This window comes from Mesoplodon mirus (genome assembly GCF_964341445.2).
Source record: "Mesoplodon mirus genome assembly, chromosome: 2".
NCBI classification, from domain to species: domain Eukaryota; kingdom Metazoa; phylum Chordata; class Mammalia; order Artiodactyla; family Ziphiidae; genus Mesoplodon; species Mesoplodon mirus.
The window spans coordinates 64,355,655-64,382,466 of record NC_138977.1 but is presented as its reverse complement, the minus strand read 5'-3'; the positions used below and the strand labels follow the sequence as shown (position 1 = coordinate 64,382,466).

General features: G+C 43.3%; 1 protein-coding gene across 6 annotated transcripts in view; it reads left to right on the top strand.

Annotated features, from left to right (window-relative positions):
- The window catches only part of KCNMA1 (potassium calcium-activated channel subfamily M alpha 1), a 763,138-nt gene that overhangs the window by 583,261 nt on the left and 153,065 nt on the right, over positions 1 to 26,812 (top strand). For all 6 annotated transcript variants that reach the window (XM_082611009.1, XM_082611010.1, XM_082611008.1 and 3 more), the window contains exon 15: positions 14,815 to 14,924. In XM_082611009.1, the coding sequence (XP_082467135.1) occupies positions 14,815 to 14,924 (110 nt within the window). The remainder of the gene's footprint in view (positions 1 to 14,814; positions 14,925 to 26,812) is intronic.

The following is a 26,812-nucleotide window of genomic DNA, read 5'->3' as shown; positions in this document are numbered from 1 at the left end:
TACTGCCAGCACTGGGTGCCTTAGGGGTGGAGGTGCAAGAAAAGAGAAGAAAAGCAAAAAGAACCCAAACCATGATTTCCCCATTCTCTCTGAGTGTTAGGAATTGCCTCTACCGGTCTTTGAGCCAGAATGAGAGCTTCTCTTGGGGCTTTGTCTTTCCACATTCTTGTCTTCCTTTACAGGTTCTGGGCTTCCTCAAAGTCAGGTTAGAGGATACCAGAGCAAAACCAGTGGTAAACTCACTGCTGATTTGGTGGTACTTCCAATTCTGGTCATTTTCCCTAATCTGTTTGCTACTGTTTGTCTCAGAGACTTCAAATAGCTGCTCCATGCATTTTGTCCAGGTTTAATAGATGCAATCAATGAAAGACACAGGGTGGAGTGTCCTTACTCTATTTTATCCAGAGCCTGAAAACCAGATATCACTTTAGAAACAATATTCTATGTTTGTCCTTTATAGCTGGACCAGGGAGAATATTGCCTCTAAGGCAGTGTCATCATCATCATGTCCTTTTAGCGTATTCAATAATCACTCTCTTTGGGGTGAGTTTGAAGTAATCCACCTTTTCATCAGAGACTATGAATAACATAACCTGACAAGCTGCATTACTGTGGGATCCTGTGCATCTCCTGGTTGAACAATGGGAGGTGGCTGTTTCCACTTCAGACTCATTTGGCTGATTTAGAGAAACTTTGGGACACCTGTAAAATGACACTGAGATCAATTTAAGCATCCATCTGCCATCTTGAAAAATGGCATGCAATAAAACCTTTCAACTGGGTATAATTTTTGTAGTTTTTATCAGCTGTCACATGTATCCCATGGTAGCAAGAGTGATGCAGGCCCACTGATTAGGGTTTCAAGTACTAAGAAATACAGGTGTCCTGCCTGCCTTGATGCTGTGCTCTGTGTACACTGGGGGATGGGAAGTAGGCTGGGAAGTGGATGGAATTAATTGACATTATGTAAGTGAGAGATATCACTTTCTCCCTTTCCCCCATACCGTGTCAGCAGGTAGAGTGTCTCTGCCCACCAAAACCTAACCTACAGCTCTATGCCCACTGACCTTGGGGTGCAGAAGCTCTTTGTTGAGGTCAGTCTGCAAAGAGAAGTCTATGTTTATGCCTAGCCTCCATATTTATGGTGTTGCTTTTTAGGACAATGGATTTAATTAGTTTCTCCTTTTTTTCCTAGACTGACAAAATAAATATCAATTCTTAAGGAGTTTCTATTGGTTTCCTGTTTCAGCTAAAGTTTGGCAGTGAGAAGGCCATTTATTTTAATGGTTAGGTATTTTTTCTTCTCCTTAAATTCTTTCCTCCTTAAAGTGAGGAAAGAATCAGTAAAAGAGGAATATTTGGTACCTCTTTCAGAATTTGGATTAGGTATTAGACTTGATCATCCAGAGATATTGGATGGTGTCCCCTTGTCCAGATGTATCCATGGAACAGTATGTTATTCAGATGTGCCAGCACAGCCTCACCCTTCCTGTTCTCCCTCACTCGTGAAGTGTGAGGGGAGTTGTGAAGCCGTGCAGTGGGCAGAAGGCTGGGGTTGGGGGTGTGTTGTAAGCCTCTGAATTAGGACATGATTTGTTGTAAGACCTCGCACTGCTTGCTCAAGCTTTCTGAGCTTCATATTCACCCACAGTAAAAAGTGGAAGAGCCTAGCAGATTGTTGGAAAGATTACCAGTACATGACGGTATGCCACCCCCTTCTTGTTCCTTAGGGGTTGGTGGTACTGTTTGGGTTTCTATTTGTGATGGGATCTGACACTGGATTAGGATTGGGTCACTGATGGGAGAACACACAGGGATGAACCTAATCTAAAGCCACTCTCTAGGGTGGTGTAAAGGCATCCCTCCCTATACTGCTTATAATTTCGTGTTGCCAAAATCTTTGTAAATGACTGATATTGGGGGAGGTCCCTGGAACTCTGTGGTGAGATACAGAATTAGTAGAATTTTCTGCCTGAGTACATTTTCTAGGGCAGCAGCATTGTTCATCAGCCTAAGTGACACTGGGTCCCTCAACCTTCCTGTCCCTTACCCCCACCGCTAGAAGATTTTACCTGCATGTACAGGTGAAACCTGGATGCACCTGTCTGGCTTTTCCCAGGACTCTCAGTGAATGGAGATTTGCTGGCTCTTCTTTTCCATACGTAATGAGTGTCCAGCTAGCAAGTGCAGCCCTGCCCAGGACAGAACCTTGCAGTGGCAGTGCCTGGAAGGAGAACAGCTGTGTGCTGGGCTGTGTTACCTGTGGAGAACTCAGAGAGTGTAATGACCTCCCGGGTCCTGCCTGGAGGATTGATATGTACTATGGACTTGAACTTGCTCATAGAACCAATGGGCACAGGAACAGAGAGACCTCTCCTTGACCAAGCAGGATTATCACATGTCTTCTCTTTCTTCTCATCTTATACCAACTGTAGGATACCATCCTGGCAGTTTTCTGGGAATACTGAACTATAACAAGGGCTAAAATCTTCCAAGAAATGCAACAAGAAGGAGGAAATGTGCCTTCCAGAACTCTTCTCAGGAGGCATACAGTTTGTGGTTGGAAGGAATACTTAGGTAAACTCTTAGGGATAGGAGGAATGAGTTCCCTTGAACATGTTACTCCACGTTCAAGTAACAACAGTTATTTTCTAATTTGCCTTCTAAAAAGTTGTATCCACTTAATTGCAAGGCTTTTCTTTTGCTGAGGGGAGTATGCAAAATTGGGGCCAGGATTGAATTGCTGAGGGCAATAGAGGCTGAGGGCTGTGACCTGTGATCATTCTTCTCTCTTTCATCCCCACCCAGCACTCAACCTCTACTCCAAATACAAGTTAAACAAGTACTTTTTTGTTTGTTTGTTTGTTTTGTGGTACGAGGGCCTCTCACTGTTGTGGCCTCTCCCATTGCGGAGCACAGGCTCCGGACGCGCAGGCTCAGTGGCCGTGGCTCATGGGCCCAGCCACTCCGCGGCATGTGGGACCTGGACCGGGGCACGAACCCGCCTCCCCTGCATCTGCAGGCGGACTCTCAACCACTGCACCACCGGGGAAGCCCTAAACAAGTACTTTAAAAAATAATGTTTGAACAAGCATCAGAGTATTAGCATGCCTTTCTGGTGGACCAAGGATGTGCCAGGTATCAGTTCAGAATCAGTCTGAACTGACACCTGGCAAACAAAGAGGAAAGCCATTTGCTAGGAGGGAGGATGAAAGATGAAAGTAGAATCTAGTGAGTCTCCACTGGAGGGATGTAGGCAAGAGTCAAGCCCAGAAATTGGAAGTAGCTAATCCAGTCTACCCATCAGGGTCATTTTGTCTCAGGGCTCCTTTCAGGAGACCAGGCTGGGTCTTTATATCCATGTATGACCTTTCTCCTATTTGGGGAGACAGGCAGTTCCTACAAATACCTAACTTCTCTCTTATCATCTTATCTATTCAGAGTGAACTTACTGGCCACTAGGGAAGGGGAGGGGAAGGGGGGACCTCCAGGGAACACTGCTGTCTTTTGGGGATAAACTCAACATTCTTAGTTTTTCTCCTCAGTCCAGAGGATCATTTGTTGATTAGTGATGTTCCAGATTTTTCCAGTAGCAGCTAAGCAATAGGAAGCCATGAATCACTGGCCCAACGTCTAACTGGCTATGTTCCCTTGTGCGCGTAGTAAAGATGTCTTCGTAATCAGCATCACCATCATCATCACCAGCACTCATTATTTATGATAGAGCATTTATAGAACATCTACAGGGTACACACTCAGTAAGTGCCATCTTTTAGTATGATTAAGCTGCCAAAGCACCTATCACATAGGAAGCCCTCAGAAAACATTAGCTATTTGCCAGGCACGATGTTAGGTGTTTTACATGGATCACCTCATTTCATCTGTCTTCCTAGGAAGTAGGTACTATTGTTGCTCTCATTTTGCAGATGAGGGGATTGAGGCTTGGAGAGGTTATACAACTGGCCCAGGGACGTTCAGTGAGGCTGGGATTTGAACCCAGAGGCTGCATGTGCTTTGGTACTTCCTACATTGCTGCTGCACTCAGGATCACGGCCCCTCTTAAACAGAAACTGCTAAGGCCAGCTAAATACCTTGGCAATTTATAAGCTGTCCCCTTTCAGTCTCTGAACCAAATGTCATTTTGACGAGGCCTCAAATCCACTCCAGGAAGCCGCAGAGGGGAATTTCAAGTCATTTCTAACTTCCTGTGAAAATATTCTCTAGCTGGCAAGAGATTTTTCCAGGTAACAGTGAATACACAATAAAGCAGGTGCCTCTACCTTGGGTACCTGGCTCACAACCCATTTGGCTTCCCAGTCACCCTGATACCTAAAACTAGCAGAATTTATGCTCGCGGCTTGAATGGCTCTGTTCAGCCAAAAAGCAAAAGTTTATGGCTGAAACCCTTTGCTCTGAAATGAAATCTAGTCCCTTTGGCTCGACTTTATTAGGCCGTATTGTACAGCGATATGAGACATAAGTATCCAGAACCTGCTGTCACTAAAACAGGACTGAGTTGGCAAACATTGTTGTCCTCACACTCAACACTGTGTCCTAAAATGGAAAAGTTAAATAGAAATTAGGGATACAAATAGGAGCCATTTTCTGAAACTTTAATTTTAATTGAATTAAATATAGCTGTGTCATTGTTCTCTCTTTACACAGCCCACGTTGAAGTGGAGACTAAGTTATTATTGGGGTCAATGGATCAATGGAGAGAGACTGGGTAGATAAATCTGGATCCCTGAAATATTGTTTAGACTAATTATCACAGCAACCCAAACACTGGGATACCCATTTGTGCTTAATTATCTACAGGCTTTCTCTGTAACTGGCTCCAATATTTAGTGATACTCGTAGAAAGCATCCTTTTTCATCTCTCATTCAAATCTTTTGGGCTATGATTGATTCTCTGGTCTTCAAAGGCATGGTCCTCAAAGAGAATACTTGTTCCATGTTCTTCACTCTCTTTGGGAATACCTTTGCTACTGTACGTGTGGTCCATGTTTGGGGAGTATTTCTGTTGCCTGGGAGCTTGTTAGAAATGCAGAATCTTAGACCCCACCCAGGACTACAGAAAGCACATTTTACTAACACCCTTGGGTGATTCACATGCTCTTCAGAGTTTGGGAAGCACTGGACTCACAGCCTTAGACATGCCCACTGGCGAGAAACTATCTTGTGTTAACTTCAATGGATGCAGTGGGACTCTCCCCAAACTGTCTTAAAATATTGAAGATTTTGCAAATGCATAGGTAATTCTCTAATGGTGTGTCTTATTAAAAGCAGCCTCATAATTCCTAGGCTGATTCAAATGCTTTTCTATCTAACTCCTTTCTTTTTCTCCCAGTTCTTAATTAGTTAATAGCAAACAGTTGTTTTGGGTCTCAATTTTAGAATTTAGGAGTAATGGAATTGTCAAATGCAGCCTTTGCTGGGCTCAGTCTATTTCCTGTTGAATTGTTGTTTGACCCTACATTGGAATTCAAAAGAGCGCAATCCAGAAGATAGAGGGCTAGGTCACGTGGGAAAGAGAGCATAGTCATGAGACGGAACAAAGGGGGCTCCTTTCTGCAGGGAGTGCGGAGGGAGTCCTAGCTAGTGAGAGGTAGGACTTATGTTAGATTGGCAAATACACCAGTTCCTGAGAGTCCCTTCTTTCAAATTCAAGCCTCCAAGGTATTGGATCTAGAATTTAGAAAACCATAAGGCACTTGCTAAGTAGCCCAAGATGTTCTGTGATGACAAAGTTTCCCAGAAATGTACTGCTCAGTAGAAAGTGTTCTGGGAAGTTTAAAAATCACCCGACTCTACACGTTCCCTATGAGATGCCAAGAATGCAGAATTTTTCAGCATTCGGGGGGCAGAAATTGGTTCCTTTCATGGTCAACACTAAATGCTATGAAGTTATCAGCACTGACTTGTGATTAGATGTCTGGAAAAATTGTGCTCGTTTCTTTGTGTCTCTTTCTCCAGTTTTGTCTTGCTCAGTTCAATTCAACAAATATTAATTAAGCACCTCTTATAAGCACCTTATAAGGTAGTATGCTGCTTGTTCTAGAAGATACAAAGGTGAATGCCTAAGGGAGGGTCTCGTGTTCCAGAATTCCACTTTATTATAGTTCTTGTCAGATGTTAGAAGACTCAGATGCTATGACGGTAGCTAATGACAACTAATGCATACTGAGTGCGTACTGCCAACCAGGGAATGTTCTAAGCATTCTTTATCCATTATCTCTTTTAGCCCTCCCAAGCTCACCAGAGGTGGGCGTGATTTGTGTTCCCATTAAGGCAGGGCAGAGCACATCAATTTGGGGAAATGAGGAAAGTCCTCACAGACGAGGTGGCATACGATGGGAACTTTATAGGTAGAGTTGAATCTTGACAGCTGAAAATGGCCACAGAGAGATTTCTGACAGTAGGATCAGGGGAACGAAGTGGTGGGGAGATCAGAGGGAGGAAGTTTTTAGAATAGCATTGCTGGTCTCCATGAGCTGCTCCTTGAAATAAAGGATTCTGTGACTTAGTACCATGTTTTCCCTTTGGAGAGTTACAATTCATAGTAACATGTGAAATACTCTGAGTTGCACTAAAAAACTCCCCAGTTTGGCTTTGTGAAATCCAGCACTTCCCAGATGTATTTCATCCATTCAGCAAATACTGAGCTACTGCTATGTTCCATGCACTGTTCCAAACTCTGGAGACTCAGGTGAATTTTTCTGCCTTCAAAAAACCTATGTTTTAATGGGGACACCATAGAACTCCCTCTTCACTCTCTTATGTTCAAGGTGACACCTGTTAGTAAGTTCTGTCGAGGCTACTTTGGGAAATCTTAGTTGGGAATAATCATACTTTACTGGAATTTGGGGGAAATTGTGAGAAATAAGGTTTGTAAGATAGAGTAGGACCAGCACAACTGCAAATGCAGTCCGTGGATGGGTGCCATGAACTGTTTGCTCATCCACGAAGTGGCAAGTACAGAAAATGAGAGGAATGCTTAGGAACTTTTAGAGCAATTTGACAGATTAATTTTATATTGGTTGAATCTAATGTAGAAATTCTGGACTTGTATTTTGCATGTTTTGTCTATTCTTTTTTTTGGAAATCTGTTAGATTTTGCAGAAGTTTGAGGCTGCAAAACGATGGATACTAGAAATAAAAACAAAACCCTGGGGGCTTCCAGGGTTTGAGAGTCCGCCTGCCGATGCAGGGGACACGGGTTCGTGCCCCGGTCTGGGAACATCCCACATGCTGCGGAGCGGCTGGGCCCGTGAGCCATGGCCGCTGAGCCTGTGCATCCGGAGCCTGTGCTCCACAACAGGAGAGGCCACAACAGTGAGAGGCCCGCATATCGCAAAAAAACCCCAAAAAACCAAAAAGCAAAACCCTGGTCTCTCACCCCAAATGGGTTGAGAAGCTCTGTTCTGGAAAATCCTGCCTGCCAGGGACTGAAATGTTCTCCTGAGGATTGCTTGGCAGGCGTCTGCTTGAGAACACGTACTTGCTGCTTGCCCTACCCAGATGAGAATTATTTTTAGTAGTATTTTAAGAACCTTATTATTTGAAGCACAAGTGAGGATGTTCTTAACTATTATCAAGATTGCAAAACCAAAGTCGTATTTGGACAGATAGTGAATAGGCCCATCTTTAAAAAGGCCTGGCAGCACTTAAGCATAAATACCTTTTCTACATTGGAGAGGAAAAAAAGAAAAGGGTAGAACAACCTACCTCCATATTAAAAAAATTACCAATTTCCTGCCACATAGGCCAGACTTTCTGAAATAATTTATAAATAATAATTATTTTTAAAAGTTCTCACATCACTTTCTGTTAACCCTTCCTTTAACTTCAGTTCCTCTGGCATTCTGTGTTTTCAGAAGTAATCTAAGTTGGGGTTACATAGCAGGGGGGAAAATACCCTGTCTGCTAACTCTTTTGCATGTGGTGTGGTCTGTTGATCTCGCTCTGAACACTTCATGTGGGCTGATGTTTTTTTTCATAATGCTTGATGGAAGAAATCTCATTTGATAGCCTGCAGCCCACTAGTCTGGGATTAAGAGATTCAGTGAAGTCCACCCCAGAATTAATCTCTGGAGTTGTTTATTTATTCGTTCAGTGCTGAAGCAACCAGTTGCGTTCCAGAAAATTCCAAATAATGTGTTTTAATTGACATTGTCCCAAAGCCTTTGGAAAAATCTGAGATCCTTTTGTTCTATTCTCACATTCTGGAAAATACAATCTGAAATAGGCCATAATTGTGGAATGCCGAATCGTTATGGGGTCCCTGAAATCCAGGGCTGCTCTCGGAAGGACAGCCGACCTGAGTCCACATCCAAGAAGGACAGCGTTGATATGCAATTTGGCACAGAGAAGAGATATATTCTTTTTTCTTTTTTTTTTTTTTTGAAGACATATATTCTGAAAAGGTGCAAATCACTGTTGGTTTCTCATCTCTTCTGTTTCTTTCCTTTGTTTTCAACTTTATCACCAGTTTCCTCCACCCCACCCCAGAAAGCTGTGCAGCGAGGCTTTCTCTGTTCTGGCACTCATGAGGAGCTAAGCTAGCAAGACTCAAACGTTTTGTTTTTTAATTCTATGGGTTTATGTTGAGGCGAGGAAGAGAGGGAGAAAGAGCCGCATGCCCCCTGGTAAAAACTGCGGCAAGGTTGTTAACCTTGGAACATAGAGGGAAATAAAGGAGGAGAGAGAGAATCCAGGAACTGGGTCAGTGATAAAGTCTTAACAATCAGTTGTCCTTAGCATTGTTCTTTCCAGCAAGAAATGATTAGATGCAACATTGAATCAGATTTTTCCCAGTGGCAGAGCATGCCGTTGAGGGATGGGGATAAAGGACCCCACTCATTTTAGTGACCAGCCCACACGCTCGTCACCCTAGAGCCCATCAATGCTGATTCCGTGTTTATTACTGTAATTAAGAGCTTGACACATTCTGTGGGTGATCTCTGTTTTTTGTGGGCGTAAATATGTCTTTGTGGAATCTCAGATACGTTGGCCAGTTCCTGTCAGTGCGCTCTGTTGTAGACTGTCACATTACAAAGGACAGTGACAATGTATTGTGTAATTTATATGTACAAATATTCATTCAGATGTAGCTAATTGATTCTAATTAAGGACTTTTATGATTTAAAACTGTATGTCCTTTAGAGCAAGAATATCGAGAATTTGGATAGATTTTTAAAAAATCATAAATGTAATAAATACCTGCTATTACAATAAATAGTCTTCTACTACCAGTTTTGGGCAATGCTGGTGTGTATGTTACAACTCACCTCTTCTTATTGCAGCTATTAACATAATGGTCATTGATTTTTATAATTTCTTCTTAGTTCATTATATTTGATGTGCACAACATAACATATATTTGGATTAAAACCATGTACTTGTTTTCAATTAAATAAGGATCGGTATATGATAATCTTTGGAATTATTTATACGACTCTGGAGGTAGGGATGGACTTCTGCAAAATTATTTGGCTGTAATCAACACAGTTATTCAGACTCTTTGCTGGAAACAGAAATCACAGTGATTATAACATAGCGCAGCTGGGATGGTTGATTTTTCACATTCCCTGGGCTGTTAGTGTTAGAGAAACACAGTGTCACCCTAATCAGAGAAAGCATAAAATATAAAAGGTGTCGTTACTGACCCACCGTTAGTAACACATGCAAAATCTGGGAGCAAGAAGGTGTTACTTCCCCCAGAGCCAAGGCTGATGTTTCCAGTTTGATGGTGCCTTTGGTGGTGGAGCCATCGGCCCCCAGGTTGGTGTACAACCGTTTACTTAAGGGATTGAACTAGACTGGTTGAAAAATTAGATAATGAAGGGCAGATAAATAAGACCATGAGAAGCTTGGACGAGCGAGCCCCACGGCTCAGATCTCTGTTCTCACTGAAGATCTGCAAGTGTTTGATGAATAAGGACCCAGAGCACATCACCTGCTCATCTTTGCTAGGTGCTCTTCTGAAGCAGCGGGAGTTTGATGTGACAGCCAGAGGAGAAGTTGCTGCCTCAGGAAATGCTTTGCCTTTGACTGTTGAATGGCTGGCAAGTTAATTTTGGCACCTTTCCCTAAGTAATTTTGGTCCCATTCTTTCACTTTTCTGCTGGGAAGCGTGTATTCACATTACAGTTAAAAATATTTCAACAACACAAATGTGGAGAACAACATGTACTATTTTAGGCAAGAAGTTGTAGGCCGGGATGGTTCCATTTTATAGAATAGAAATGATGCCGTCGTGCTCTGAGAGGAGGTCTGCACTCTCCTTTCAGCTCGACTTACAATCAATATTACTTCTCACTGACTTCTCACAAAGTCAGGGGCTCCAGGGTTTAAGATCTTGCGTTCTTGAGGAGATTTTCCTCTTAGGTACTTATATTCCGCAAACCCTCCAAGCCCCCCGAAATCCTAGCACCACTGCTTCTCTCTATATTTACCCTGTCAATCTCTAGCAAGAGATAATATGGTGGGTGGTTAACAGTATGAACTCTGAATCCTGTTTGTACCACTCATTGGCTTTGTAACCTTTAGTGGGTTACTTAACCTCTCTGTGCCTCTGTTAAAGGGGACTTTTAATGACAGTAACTCATTCTACCGTCTCTAGATCTCTTTGTTCACTGTCAGGTATTTTAAACTCAACATATTGTATTTTATACTAATTTTTCCTTCCCTAAGAATGTATTTGATTACGGCTAACAAAACTAAAAGGAATGCGCATTTTGCTTTTGCTTTTTTCAAAATAAGTGAAAGGTGCCATGCTTGAGACTTAGAAAGGTAAACTTTGATAAGAAGGGGTAATTGAAGCCCTTGCCTCGGGATGAAGATTGAGGTTCTGTTGTCTGAGTTCGTGACACATTACAGTGTCTTAAGGCTGGGTGCTCTATCCCTGACTCTCCTGATGCGATAACCTGTTCCTGTCATTGTTCTGCCACAACTTGTCATTCTTGCCCTTAAGGATTAAAGGGTGTAAGTGTAATTATAATTACTGATTCTCCTTATACGTATTGGTTTTTTTAAAAAAAATTTACTTGTGCTAAAATACATATAACAAAATTTACCATTTTACCACTTAAATCATTTTCAGTAAGTTTGTGTGTGTGTGTGTGTGGGAACATCTATCAGAACCTGAAAAATTTGTTAACTTATCAGTAGGGAAATTGTGTTAAAGATGTAGAAATCTTAAAGGGTTATAACAATGAATTTAAACTCCTCAGCTTTTAGACAGTCCATTCAGTACTTCTGCATCTCGCATTATACATACCATCTGAGCATCTGCATATGTCTGTGGAAGAGGCATTTTGCTTTCCAGAAAAGTTCTGTTCTTTTTTTCTTTTTTCCAGTTTTTTGACTTTTAGCCCTCAAGCATTTCATATCAGCCACAAACTTGCAGGAAAGGAAATGTGGAAAAAAAATCAGCAAAAGTCAGATATATATCGTCAGATATATCTTAGACAGGTATAGCTGATGCTTTTTCTGGCAAAGAGAAAAATATGGGAAAATAAATACCAGTTTAAATAAAATTCAGTCAGTAACTAGAATGGCTCATAAGACACAGAATATGCTAAAAATATTTGCTGAATTAATGAATCAATGAACAATTTATGCTAAGTTCAAAAGAAACATGAATATAATATTTGTGTCCTAAAAAGAATTTATTTCTACTTAGAAAGTTTAGTGATGAACCTACAATAAAATTTAGTCTCAAGAGTAGTTCCATTAGGACATAGAGGCATGAAAATAATGACCATAACTAAAAGAACCAAATTAAAATCATATTAATTGAGGAATAGCACCAACAATCAATAATAATTGAGATAAAGCTTCATATTTTCATTATTTTTGAAAGCCGAGTGGAATGTGTAAATTAGCAACATAAGCAACATATTATAAAAGGAATGTCCCTGCTAAAAGAATAGGCTGAATTCTTCTACTCAAGAAAACTGTTTGCCCATAAAACTCAACTATGAGGATTTATAATGGGCAATCCCTCAGATACTATCCTATTTACCAATAAAAAATTATGGTAACATAGTGCCCCAAATATTATATATTTCAAGCTATTTACTAATGCTGACTAAGCTTTCTTCAAATTAGTTGGAATTAATAACCTTTGCTTATGAAGTCAAGAATATCTTTTATTTGAAAAAATAAGTTGAAATCTTATGAGTCGGGGAAATTAAAAAGTTTGTGCTTAGCTCAACACATAGCAGTTAATTTTTAAAATCATAAAGTTTAGCAGTAGAAAAGGTTGAGTCCTTTTGTTTTGAAAGACCCCACTCTGGGGAAGACTAATTTGCAGATGAACAACCCATACCCAGCAGTATTGCATAGCACGTGTCTAATGTGTGGTAGTAGGTTAGAAGCAGCACAAACTAATGAGGTTAACCCACATAATCTAATAACCCAGCCAGAACACAAAGCAGACATAGCATAGCATAGAAGCAGGGAGCATTCAATTTATTTCTAAATTATTCCTAGCTTTTGTATTCCAGAGCATCACCAAGTAGACGGTAGGTGTGCATTTCCCACTGTTTCCAAGTCTCTTTCATTTCCCCCAGTTAACTGACTATTGGGTCATAAGCAAGATACCTTTTTGTTTTTGGCTGTGTCTGGTCTTAGTTGCGGCATGTGAGTTCTCTGTTGTGGCATGTGGGCTTTTCTCTAGTTGCAGCATGCGCTTTTTTTTCTCTCTCTCTCTCTAGTTGTGGCACACAGGCTTCTCTCTAGTTGTGGCATGCGGGTTTTCTCTCTAGTTGTGGCACTCAGGACCCAGAGTACGTTGGTTCTGTAGTTGTGGCATGAGGGCTCCAGAGTGCGTGGGCTCTATAGTTTACGAAACCCAAGTTCTCTAGTTGAGGCGTGGGCTCAGTAGTTGTGGTGCGTGGGCTTAGTTGCCCTGCAGCAGGTGGGATCTTAGTTCCCTGACCAGGGATCGAACTCGCATCCGCCTCACTGGTAGGTGGATTCTTTACCACAGGACAACCGGGGAAGTCCCAAGATGCCTTTTAATTCAATACCAGCACAGGACATTATTAAGAGCCACTTCCAGTTGGCTGGGAAGCTCCTTTTCACCCTCCCCCTTATCTAACCTCCAGTGGAAGTGAACTGGGGAGACAGCAGCTTACAGATACCCAAGGACCACACAGCCTGCCTCTCTTCCTGCCTTGGGAATCCATGACATCCCCAAGCTCCCAGAGGGGCTCAGCGTTCTTGTTGTTTTCACTTTATACTTTTAAATGGTCGATTCCAAGGTAAAACCTTTCCAGAAATACCTAGCGTGAAGAGGGCTGATGGGAAAACCAGTTGAACTTGATTAATTATGACCAAAAAAAAAAAAAAAAAAACAAGAACATTTTAATGACATATTGCTTAAGACCTTTCTGAAACTACATTTTACTTTTTTTTAAATTATTTTATTTTATTTATTTTTAAATTTATTTTTGGCTGCATTGGGTCTTTGTTGCTACGCATGGGCTTTCTCTAGTTGCGGCGAGCAGGGGCTACTCTTCGTTGCAGTACGTGGCCTTCTCGTTGCAGTGGCTTCTTGTTGCAGAGCACAGGCTCTAGGCACGCAGGCTTCAGTAGCTGTGGCACACAGGCTCAGTAGTTGTGGCTCGCGGCCTCTAGAGCGCAGGCTCAGTAGTTGTAGCGCATGGGCTTAGTTGCTCCGCGGCATGTGGGATCTTCCCAGACCAGGGCTCAAACCCGTGTCCCCTGCATTGGCAGGCGGATTCTTAACCATTGCGCCACCAGGGAAGTCCTACATTTTACTTTTTGTGATATTCAAGGTGGTGTTGGAAAAATCTACTTTTTCCCCAAAGTAGAAATAGATATGTTGTTTCATGTTATATATATATGCTCACTGCAAAAGCCTTCAGACAATACAGAAATCTATAGAGAAATAGTGTCATTCTACATCTCAAAGATAACAACTGTTACTGTTTTGGTATAAAGCTTTCTAGATTCTTCTACAGCTTTACGAACATTCAGATAATTATAGGGTATTTAAAAATAGGATCAAAGACTATACACACTATTTAGTAATGTGACTTTTAAGGTAATTTCTCTGTGAAAATATATACATTTTCATCATAATTTTTAATTGCTTCTTTGTATTCCATGGTATAAACCTACCATTTGTGGTTATTTCTAATTTCTTGTTCTAAGAACAAGAAGGATGTTCTTGTTCATTTGTATGTGTATACTTACCTACTTGTTTCTTTGCTATGAATACTTAAAATGGAATTGTGTAAAAGAGTATGCACTTTTGTACATTTTGATAGCAATTTAAAAATTACTCTCAAAAATTTTTATCAGTTGTGGATGAGTGTCCATGCCTCCTTGGAAATCATACAGGTTTAGGAAGAAGTGCTACTTAGAGGGGACATCCATCTAGTCTATGAGTTTAGGGGCATGGGAGGCTTCACGTGGTGATGGGGTGTGTTCCTGGTTGTTCAGGAAGGTCGCCATGACACAACCAGTGCATTCATTTGTTTGCCAGATGGGGTAACCCCACCTTCCTTTTACTATCCTATCTTTTTTTTTTTTTTTTTTTTTTGCGGTACGCGGGCCTCTCACTGTTGTGGCCTCTCCCGTTGCGGAGCACAGGCTCCGGACACACAGGCTCAGCGGCCATGGCTCACGGGCCCAGCCGCTCCGCGGCATGTGGGATCTTCCCGGACCGAGGCATGAACCCGTGTCCCCTGCATCGGCAGGCGGACTCTCAACCACTGCGCCACCAGGGAAGCCCTACTATCCTATCTTAAACCCTTCTCCTGTGTTCTTCTCCCTTAGATTGAGGAAGACACGTGGCAGAAATACTACTTGGAAGGAGTCTCAAATGAAATGTACACAGAATATCTCTCCAGTGCCTTCGTGGGTCTGTCCTTCCCTACTGTTTGTGAGTAAGTGACCACTAACCATATGCTCTTTGGCTTTCAGAAACATTGAACGTGTCTCTTGAAGGAAATGCACCCCACCTATGGCCGGCACAGTGGGGACACTCGACAATTACCAAGTGTCCTGTGCTCAGCCTTTTGTGATGAAGGGGAGGGTGGGTCATTATATGGCCCCTGCCTTGGGGATTTCTGCTGGCTCTCCTTTCCCTCCAGTCCTAAGAACCTCAGGCTTGGATTCATCATTTGACCTAAATTATGAACTGCAGTTTTCCTGCATATCTTGAATTATGCCCCTATGATGTAGACACATGTATGAAGGGTAGCATGAACCCATGCCTCTGATTTTACCAGGGCAAAACCAAATCTTGCTAGCACCTTGATGAAAGAAATTTTTTTAAAATAAATTTTATATTTATTTATTTATTTATTGGCCGTGTTGGGTCTTCGTTGCTGTGTGCGGGCTTCCTCTAGTTGTGGTGAGCGGGGGCTACTCTTTGTTGCGGTGCGCGGGCTTCTCATTGTCGTGGCTTCTCTTGCTGCGGAGCACGGGCTCTAGGCGCGTAGGCTTCAGTAGTTGTGGCACGTGGGCTCAGTAGTTGTGGCTTGCGGGCTCTAGAGCTCAGGCTCAGTAGTTGTGGCGCATGGGCTTAGTTGCTCTGCGGCATGTGGGATCTTCCCGGGCCAGGGCTTGAACCTGTGTCCCTTGCATTGGCAGGCAGATTCTTAACCATTGCGCCACCAGGGAAGCCCTGATGAAAGAAATTTTGATCTCTTTCAATTAAGTCAGATCATAAAGACATCAGAGAGCCACTGTTCAAAGTGCTTTCACTATTTCCTGAGGCAATGTGGAACCAAATGTACACAGAGAGGTCTTGAAATAGTCCTGAGTGGTTTAGCCCTGAGATGGACAACTGATATGTTATAACAATAAAAAGACTTAGCATCTCCTTATACTGGCTCAGCAAGATGGATTTGAGCAAGGGGTAGCCCCAGCCTGCATGACCCCTCGAGGTAGAACAGATGATCATTTAAGTGGTACGATGTCAGGAGCTCCAGGTGTCCCAGACCCCAAGAAACTTCCACCAGGACGATGCCTCAGATTCCCCACCTAGAAGCTCAGATGTTGGATGTAAGTCAAACAGGGGCTTTGTCCCTATGAGAACACAGACTCCCTGGGAATGCTGAAACATGAAGCCCTGTACTTTGACACTGTAGCAAAGAATTTGGTAAACTCAGTCTCACTGATAAAAACTGGGAAGAAACAGGGGAATCTGGGAACCCACTGGGCTGAGGAAGAAGAGCTCTTCCCTTGTGCTGTCTGCCTGCCTGCAAACCAAACCCACCTTCTGGAAAGGGTGGCCTGAAGAGGACAGTCCTGGGGGGCTCTTGGGTTCCTCTGTCTCATAGTTTGCTGTTCTGTGCACAGCAGAGAGGGGCCAGGGCACCTGATAGCTTGGTGTTTACCTGTCAGTGACTTCTGTCAGTGGGCACAGCAGGTGCACCCTGCCTGTCCCTGGGCCCAGACCCTAAGCAATCCAAAGTGGTTTGACTGTTTACTGAAATTTCTCACCCTGTCTCAAAGCGAAAGTTTAAACGCTAAATGGACTGGAAAAGGGCATAGGTAATTGATTCCGAAGGAGTTATTTTCCAAAAATGGATGCCCTGTTGTAACTCCCATGTGTTCCTTTCTTTGAGAGCTGTTTCTCATTCTGCCATAGAAAGGAGTTAACCATTCCCAGGCACTGGGTCCTGGACCACTGAGGCTGTCCCAGGGGATTTTCTCTATCTTGGAGAGTGGCCTGCCTAGGATAAGAAGTCCAGGAGGATTCAGGACTTATATTAGAAGCTGGTCCTATGAAAAGGCAATTGAGGCCTCTTAGGTCTGATGTAGATGTGGTCTGAGCCCACAGCAGAACTGCCAACACCTGGAGGAGTCCTGTGGCACCTCAGGCATTAGCAGTGGAGTATATGAAGTCCCCTTCCTTGTCTTTGAGTCTCCTGGGCTTGATTGGTGTCAACCTGAGTGCTGCCTTGCAAATCCCTTAGTCCATGTCCCTCCCCCCACCCCCTTCCTGCTTTCCTGCTGCTTCTCTTATTTTGCTTCTGGAAACTGAGTGAGTTTATTTTTTTTTTTTTTTTTTTTTTTTTTTTTTTTTTTCCTTTTTGCGGTATGCGGGCCTCTCACTGCTGTGGCCTCTCCCGCTGCGGAGCACAGGCTCCGGACGCGCAGGCCCAGCGGCCATGGCTCACGGGCCCAGCCGCTCCGCGGCATATGGGATCCCCCCAGACCGGGGCACGAACCCGTATCCCCTGCATCGGCAGGCGGACTCTCAACCACTGCGCCACCAGGGAGGCCCTGAGTGAGTTTATTTTAAGAGTGTTAACCTGGAAGGTTAGAACTGCTCCCTCTAGAAGCTCCAGCTGGGATACCTGTGGGGTCAGTTTGACTCACGTATTTGTCCTACACAGTGTTTCATTTCTTAAAAGTTAGTCACCCATGTTTCAAAAAGGTGGTTCTTCACATAAAAACTAGATTCCTGGCCTCTTTTGAAAGTCTGATGAACCAACAGGGGACTTGCATTTCTACTGAATGCTAAGGGACTCCAGTTTGCTGTAAGGAGGGGTTTAGTGAAGGACCTCCCCTCCCTGATGTCTTAAACTGGCCAAATTTGCATTTACATCAGGGCCTGGCCCCCTCGATGTGTGAGTTTGCCAACTCTGACCCGTTGGGTGTGTGAAACTTCTCTGCCCTTTGGAGCCGGCTCAAGAGCTGAACACTAGTCTGTAAATATTTCCCTTGACTGATTTGCATGTTGACAACATGTTCCGAGAATGAGAAGATCCCTCAGACATACCTTGTTGTCAGAGAGTTTGGTGTTTGTTTGGTACAGCTTCTGGAATACAGAAACAAAAAACGAAAAACAAAATATCATCATGAAAAACTTCTGATGTGAGTGAGAATGTGTTCAACTGACTGCTATTATTCGTTTAACACAATGATACAGCAGAGGTAGAAATAATCAATAAAGAAAGGACACTTAATGAGATTTAGGAACATCCCAAAACATTGAAGCTCTCCTCAAGCATTTGATTATCTGGAGGCTTAATTATCTGTGTTTTCTACTTTAAATTAAAGAAAAGCCATAACTCAGAGTTACCAGCAGTTTAATGATAACACTCTTCAATTCAGGTTAATTAAAGCACAGCCATAATTAGAGTGTAGGGTTGTATATCACCAGGCTGGCGCATAAGTATTTTCATTACAGTAAGAATTGGCTATTCAATTTCAAGATGACATGAAGGATGCCAAAATAGATTTTCAGCTGGCTCACTTAGAAGAAAAAGAGTTGGAGAATATTCTGGGTATAATAAAGCACTGATAAAATATACAGATTTTCAGAGCCGTCTCTGTAATTATGCACGGCATTAAAACAATATGCAGCCAATAACGTCTTGAAGCATGAAAAGAAATAAATTTGCTCTTCCCTTGGGCTGGCAGAGTGCCCCCTTGCAGGGTAGGATCACCACACCGAAAAGATTGGAGTTTTTTCAGAAGCTGGGAGAGTCATTCAGTGAAAAGCTAAGGGGGCAGGATTAACGGGTGCAATCTGAGGTCGTTTCCCAAGAGAACAGATGTGGGAGGAGGAGAGAGAGAAGGGGCAGGAGGCCCCCAAGTTGAGCTTTTTAAGAATTTTGAGCAGAGAGACGCCTTCTCCGGCTCAGGTGAGACTTGCACCAGCTTCTCTGCACCAGCCTTTGGCCTTCACGTGTGTATCACCAGAAGACGCAGCTTTGTTCCAAAGGCAATAACTAATTTAGACAAAACGCAGTATCATTTCTAAATATTTCACTTACATTTTCTCACTGAATCCTCACAACAATCCTGTGACGTTTATGTGAATGTTACCATCCCTGGTTTATAAAGGAGGACACTGAGACTCAGAGGACATGGGTGTCCCCTTCCAAAGCCACCTAGCAGAAAAGTTACAGTACCGGATTTCGATGCTGGGGCCTCATGCAGTTGGGAACAGCTTGGAGGATGTGGTAGATGAAGGCTGGCTAATTAAGAATCTCCTGGGGAGCTTATTAAACAGAGAGGATTCTAGGTTCCATCTCCAGATTTTAATATCTGGGGTAGATCCCCCAAATCTGCATTTTTTTTGTAGGTAAGTGGGGGTGATTCTAATTCAGTCTGATGACTGGGGACCCCCAGCAACCCCATTCTCCACACCACAGGCTGGAATAACTTCTTATTCCAACTTTGGGCTCAGTCACTGGAATGTTTCTGATTTTTGCCAAATCATAGAATTGTAGGTGGGCCACATCTTACGAGCTAATGTTAGGATTTGGGCCTTTGTGGGCACTTCCTCTCCATTGCTCCTTCTTCACAAAGGGTATTCTGCAATCTCCATGGATATAGGAATGAGTGTGCCCCCTACCATGCCAGGCAAACTGCTGACTGCTCTCCCCACCCCCCACGCCTAATCCAAATCAGAATAGGAAAAAGACTTGGGGTACTGAGCCCTTTAATGCTCTCAGTCAGGTTTCCACTGGGGATCATAAAAGCAATTTCAGGGTGGGGAGAACAGTTAAGCACCAAATGCAGAGAAGGACCATCTAGGGTGCAACAAGCCAGATGCCTCTTGGCCTTGATGGACGCCATAGTGGGTATGTCATGGACCTTCCTCAGGATGCTCTTAGGGTGTTCCTTTTAAGTGCCAGCAACTCCTGAGCATCTCCCTTTGGTTTTGCATAGCTGGCTTGCCCCTGGTCTGTGTGGCTGTAAGATCAAGGCAAAGGAGCTATGGGATCTGAAAGAGAGGGTGCCACCCATTGTTCTCTGGACACCAGGAAACCACCCGCTTCCTTTTCCCTCCCACTCCCCATCTTCCTCAGTAGCTGACTGTGGAAGGTGCAGATGGCCAGTGCCAGCCAAGCCTGCAGGAAGCCGGGGCTGGGGTATGAGGCTGTGTTTTCCACGAAGGGGTCCTGTTTTTGAGTGGTTCAAATAGTAGGATGCTGTGTGATGTCAGGTAGTGTGAGCTTTGGAGTCGCAAAGGTCTGGGGTCAAACCTACTTGCTGGATATGTGATTTGGGACAAGATAGTTGATTTCTGCCTACCTCCTTCTTTTTTTTGGTGGTACGTGGGCCTCTCACCGTTGTGGCCTCTCCCGTTGCGGAGCACAGGCTCCGGACGCGCAGGCTCAGCGGCCATGGCTCACAGGCCCAGCCGCTCCGCGGCATGTGGGATCTTCCCGGACCGGGGCACGAACCCGCGTCCCCTGCATCGGCAGGCAGACTCTCAACCACTGCGCCACCAGGGAAGCCCCTCCTTCTTTTGATAGTTACCAGCTGCCTGACCTTGGGCTTAGTGCTCACCCCAGTTTCCTCATCTCTAAAATCGGAATGATAGAACTTGTCTCTCAGTATCAGCTAATGTCCTTTTCCCTTCTCCTGCCTGTCCTCTTCCCACCACCCTTCTATTCTGCCCACTGAATATAATATAGACACCAAGAAAGAAAGAAATATATCATGATGTTTCCACGTTTTATTTACTCTTACCTTTTAGAAAATTCTGCCATTGGTCACCAGCCAGTTAATCAGCTAGCTATGTCATGAGCTTGGGGTATTTGTGCCAGTGTGCCAGGCATGGTGCAATTAGATGTGATCACATATATGCTCATTAAAAGATTAACAGCAATACTTTCAAATGCCAAGGAAAAGATTCTGTTTCCCTGCAGCTGCTGCCTTCTGAGAGTTTGCAGTCTGGTGAAAGAAAATAATACCCATCCTCAGGGAGAGATGAGCGCCCATAGATGAGTGTTTGATGGATGCACACAGCCGGGGGACAGATGCTGAGAGCTCCCTGCAGGCTGGGGTGGCCAGGAGGGGCTTCCTGGAAGAGGTGGTACTTGAGCTGTACCTTGTATGGAGGTTGGGTTCAGAGAAGGAATAAAGAGGGAAGAGGGAATTGTAAGTGATAGGAAACCAGGAGGCTGGGAGCCGCAGAGAACTCTCTCAACACCCAGGTCTCTGAGATTTTCCAGCGAGAACAAGTTGATTTCCCCTTTAGATGGGAGAAGGAGAAAAATCAGAGTTCTTTTGACATGTGATGTTTTCAGGGGGAAACGGCGATACTGTTTTTATTATGAGAATTAGCAAATGAGAGGTTGTACCCGCCCGCCTCCGGGTAGGGGAGTGAGGGCAGAGCAGGGAGGTGGGGAAGGAAGAGTGCAGGAAGCCACAGGGTCACAGGTTTGGCTGCTGCAAGAATGCCATGTGCCAGGTCCTGAATCTCATGGTGAGCAGGTCAGTCAATCAGTCAGTCATCACTTGCAAAATATAAACGCTTAATTGTATCAGGTTTTATAGCTCAGAGGGGATTAGGACAAAAGATGTATTTGAAATACTGCATGTCTCTGTGTCCCCCTGCAGCTGTTACAATTCAGATTTGATGTGGAGTATTTAATGCCTAGGTAGCTTGAGGAACTCTGACCAGATCTTCCCTACGCTAAAGGGCAGGAGTTCTGCCCTCCAGCCCAAATGCAACCCTGGATGCTTCTGTGCTGGTTGAGACAGTGCGGGGTCTGCAGGGCATGGTTCTCCTTCCCCTCATCCACCCGCATTCAGGGCCCTAACGTTGAGAAAATCACGCTCTCGTCCTGTGTTGTTTGCCATGGACAGATCTTTCCAGGGAAGCCATGTGAGGAAACTTAAATTTACAACTGCCTAGAGAAAGCTGGGTCTCCTGCCCAGTGAAAGCTACAGCTAGTTTAACTTGAGTTCTGTGAAATCAGTAGTTCTTAGAGAAAGGCACCCGAATTTGAACATGGAGCAGAAAGAAGTCAGCAGATTCTATTGTTATATGGTAGATTTATTTAGCCAGGCTGCAGAAATGAACATTGTATGAGAATTTATGGAGAGGCTTGAGTCTCATCTTTAAAACATATTTTTCCTCAAAGAACTGGCCCTATTCATCCAATTATTTGGGGGTGTTATAATTGGGACTGAGCATATATGAACACAGATAGGAATACAGTGTTTATGATTACTTCTGTTACAGGGATTCAGAAGGTGACCGATAATCCTTCCACATGTGAATAAACCAGTGGCCATAAAATCTATTAAAACCCTTAATCGAAGGCTACAGAGGCAGTGGCAATTCTAGAATTCTCTACAGGAAGGGTCAGGGAGGCAGTCCAGTAGGCAATACTGGGGCTTGACTTGATGCTGGGTACACATAACAAACACACAGTTTACATTTTATATTTCTGATGAATAATAATAGCAAAGCTTTCTAAAAAATGCATTTACTGACATTGTAGGCAAATGTGAATTGTCCATATGAAAGAATGTAATTATATTTAAATTCAAGTGTCTTAGGTGTGCTAGTGGAGATATTATGAGAGTGGAGATATCACGAGTGTTCGAAGGTGAGGGTGTTCTGAAGCCTTCCCACTCCACCTCTATGAAAGCTGCTGGGAAATCTGAACAACATTTTCATGGGCATTTTAAATCACTTCCATTTTCCTGGTGCTGAGTCTTACAAATCCCGCTGGTTCAAATTTTCTTTAACTAGATGTTTCCATTTTGAGAGCCTATCATTTTAAATCAAAGCTCCTAAATGTGAATCTTTTTTTCGTTTTAGCCCCTAGATCCTAAAGGTCTGGTTCCCCAATGTGCAGTACTTACATCCTCATCTACTCTGGTTACATGTATCAGCCTGACATTCCCAGGGTCCCTCTGGACAACTGAAGAGGGGCTGGCGCTCTGGGGTGGAGCTAGGTTTGGGGGGCACAGTGAAAGCTACCTCTTCTATCCTTGCCCCTTCACTCCTAGATGAGTCACCCCCAAACCACACCTTTGCACACCCTTCCTGAACACATTAGAAGGTGCAAACTCTACGACAGGTTTCTATGCTTAATTCACACCAGCAAGCAATCTTTCTAGTCAAGGGGGCTGATTTAGTAGCAAGAACAATTGATTTCCCTCTGGGTAGGTAGAAACAGTTGGACTCTAATTCTTAAGAGCCTTTGTTCAGGAACATTTGGGTTGAAACTACTGTAGTTAACAGATGATGCTGGCAGTAAAGAAAAAGAGAAAAAGAAGGCTTTGTATAATGTTGTCAAATTTGGTAGACCTCTACTTAATAATTATCAAGAGAGCAATCTAACTTTTTTTTTTCCCTTGAAAAAAGAAGTCATTTCTATTCCCCTGTAATTATTTTTGCAACAAGTGGCAACTTCCGGCATTGGACATACTGGGACATTTTATTTTAGAAACCAGGAATTTAAATCTTGCTAACTTATGGCTGATTTCATCCTGTTGATCACATTGTGGAAGCTACCTTGTTTCTCTCTTATACTCTACCTCACGCTAAGCCTCCTTTCTCTTTCCCACCCCAGGTCTGTGTATGTTTAAGCCATAAGAATGACTTTAAGGATTGGATGAGCAAATCCCATTTTGCTTTACCAGAAAAATGGTGTAAATGATGCAAGTAAATATTTAATTTCAGGACATCAATTCTAAGTAGTCCAAAGGTACATCCTTTGTAACAGGATCTGCAGAGGGTTCCAAGGAGAAATCGCTGTCTTATCTTAGAATTGTACTTACCTCACGTCATAGCGGATTGAATGCAAACATTAGATTCCCAGAGCATATCACTGCTGTTATTCCCGTCTACGACCTTCTTTTCCTATCTGTCTGCTTCTATCCACCAAGTTAAAAAGCATCTCGTTTCACTATGCTAGCTCACTTCCAAGCTTTCTCTGCCTAAACTAGACTTTCCTCGTTTACCACTTTATCTGTTGTGGATAATTCTAGTAACTCATGAGAGTCTGCTCCCCATTCTTTCATACATTTACTTAATCAGCATTTACTGAAAGCTTACTCTTTGCATTTTGCAAACTACCAGCGAGACAAGCATACATCTTGCCCTGAAGAAGCTCAGTGTAGAGGGCAGAGAGGCAAGTAAACAAGTAATTACCAGACCCCACCGTGCCCGCTCCCTGTTTACTCAACTTGATCTGCCCTTCCCCCCAGAACCACAACAGAGGCTGTACCTGAGCTGCAGCCTTAAGCCCAGCACCCTGACCTTCGCCAATTCTCTGTGGCAGGAACTCACGAAAACCTGTGATTTTAAACAGGGAGAGACATAGTTCTGTTTCCGGTGTAAATTGTAAATTACTCAAGATTTGTACTTCGCAGACATCCAGAGGATACTCAACTAGAGTAGGGAGTAATAGCTTAGATGCCCATAGGGGGCAGGCAGTTAGCAACAAAGAATTAGAATGAGGAGGTCCGAGACAGTAGGGGGTGGTCGAGACTGTGGCACATTGGAGAGTACATGTCCCATCCAGAAGGGTAAGTGCTTTGAAAGTCCAGTCCCTTTTAGCCATATGGAATGTGGCTCCAGTATGGCCATATCTGATTTATCAAGGAAAGCTGAAAAGCTCACTTTTATATGAAATCACCTGTTGGTACCTAATTCTAGATTTTTTTTTTTCTTAAATGCTGTACTGACCAAACAGAACATGTCTGCATGTTGGGTTTCTGGCAACCACTTCATTTCCTTTGCTTTTATAAGAAGCATCTGTGTAGCATACTGCCTAGAGACTTGATTTCCACTTTTGACATTTCTACATGAAAATTGTTTAACCTTGAACAAGTTGTTTGATTTCCACTTTTGGCTTTTCTCCATAAAGGCCAATTTAACCTTGAACAAGTCTCTTTTCCTTCTTCGGACCTCAGTTTGTTATCTGTACGAGAAGGGCAGGACCAGCCAATCTTGAAGTGCCTGAGTCTGAAAATCTATGGTTGTGGCACTGTTTGCATGTACAGGCATACCTCTTTTCATTACACTTGGCTTTACTGCACTTTGCAGATACTACTTTTTTTTTTTTTTTTTTACAAATTGAAGGTTTGTGGCAACCCTGTTCAAGCAAGACTATCAGTGCCATTTTTCTAACAGTATTTGCTCACTTCATGTCTCTGTGTCACATTTTGGTAATTCTCACAATATTTCAAACTTTTTCATTATTACTATATTTGTTCTGGTGATCTGTGATCAGTGATCTTTGATGTTACTATTGTAATTGTTTTGGGTTTTTTTTAGCAATAGAGTATTTTTTAATTAAGGTGTGTTCATAGATTTTTTAGTCATAATGCTATTGCACACTAATAGACTATAGTGTAAACATAACTTTTATATACACTGGGAAACCAAAAACTTCACCTTACTTGCTTTATTGTGATAATTGCCTTATTGTGGTGGCCTGGACTGAACCCACAATATCTCCAAGGTCTGCCTGTGATCACTTTGTTTACATCACTCTGTCCCTCTCTTCTTAGTCCCTTTGGCCAGTGGACAAAGGCTTGTTTTAGGTCAGAGAATTCTTAAAAAGAGGCTTCTATAAGGCCATGTAGAAAAACTTTAGATATTGATTTGAAAGTTACAAAAGAGGACTCAGATCGGCTGGTCCGCCCTGTGCTAGGTAAGGAATATGCCCAAGGCCATGTAGATTTTATTGACTTTTCTGAGTTAGGAAGCGCCTTTCTTTTTATATCTAAGTGGTAGATGATATCGTAGTAGCTAGGAAGACATAATCCACCATTACTATGAACTGTTTCTTCCCTTCTCACCAATAGGGTCAGGTCATTAAAGCAATTAAGATCCTTGATCCCATGAACCACCAGAATCCCAAATCAGAGTGGCCATTGCTCATAGGATTTCAGCAAATCAGCATCTTCATGATCAGTGCGAAGTTAAGATCAGCCTTCTCCTTGAGTTTGGCACTTAGTTGTTATTTACATTAGAAAGTGGTTACTTAATCTGGTAATTTGTTTCAACAAATATTGCATAAGCCACCTGATATTTTAAACAATTTAAGCTCCAGAGGTAACAGCCCTGTAAAGGGTATGTGTTAGCGGTGCTCTATGGAACATAAATTAAGGAGAGCGTTTTTCCAGCTGTAGTTGGGTATGTGGGTTGGTGTTTCAGCAAACTGCATAATCAGCACAAAACCCAGGTCATTAGAGTCTGCTGGCAGGAATGAGAAAATCTGCAAATCACTGGGAGAGCCCAAATACGCCTGGATGGAAGTGGTCCTTTGAAATCTGACTGTCTGTTTACAGCAATACAGGGGATCATGACCTCCCAGGCAGGAATGAGCGACTGGTCTTATTCCCACTGCAGAGCCTGAGACCTTCACCAGCACCTTACCTGCAAGCAACACATACACGGGTCCAGCGCATCTGATTGTGTCACTTTTCTATTTAGAACCAACCCAGAGACTCCCATTCCACTTAGAATAAGCTGCAGATCCCTTGCTGTAGCCGGCAAAGTCTTCATGATCTTGTTCCCACGTAGTTCCCTGACCTAATCACTGTCACTCTCGACTTTGCACACTCAGCTGCAGCCTCTCTGGCCTTAATGCTGGTCCTCAAACACCCCGACTTCCTTCCTACCTAAGGGCCCTTGCACTTGCTGTTTCCACTCCCTAGAAAGCTCTTTGCCCAGATCCTCTCATTGCCGGGCAGATGCGGTGAGACAGCTTGGATGGAGCCAGGAGTAACAGTGCCGTCGTCATGTGCCGGGATTATTACCATCACGGAGGCTAAGGATTATTACCATCATTCCCAGCGCACAGGGGTCTGCTCAGAACAACAATATGAGCCATTTGTACAAAAGACCGAAATGGAATCCAGATAACAGGTCCAGCTGCTCCAAGTACCTCCCTCCCCCTGCAGTTAACATTTTACTACCCAACCAAGTAACTAATGAATCTGGCCCGGCATAAATCCCCAGGCACAAATCCCTGCTTCAGGTCTGTGTCTAGGCATCCAGACCTGAGTGCAATTTGCACTTTGAACATTCAGCACCTTATCACTTGTG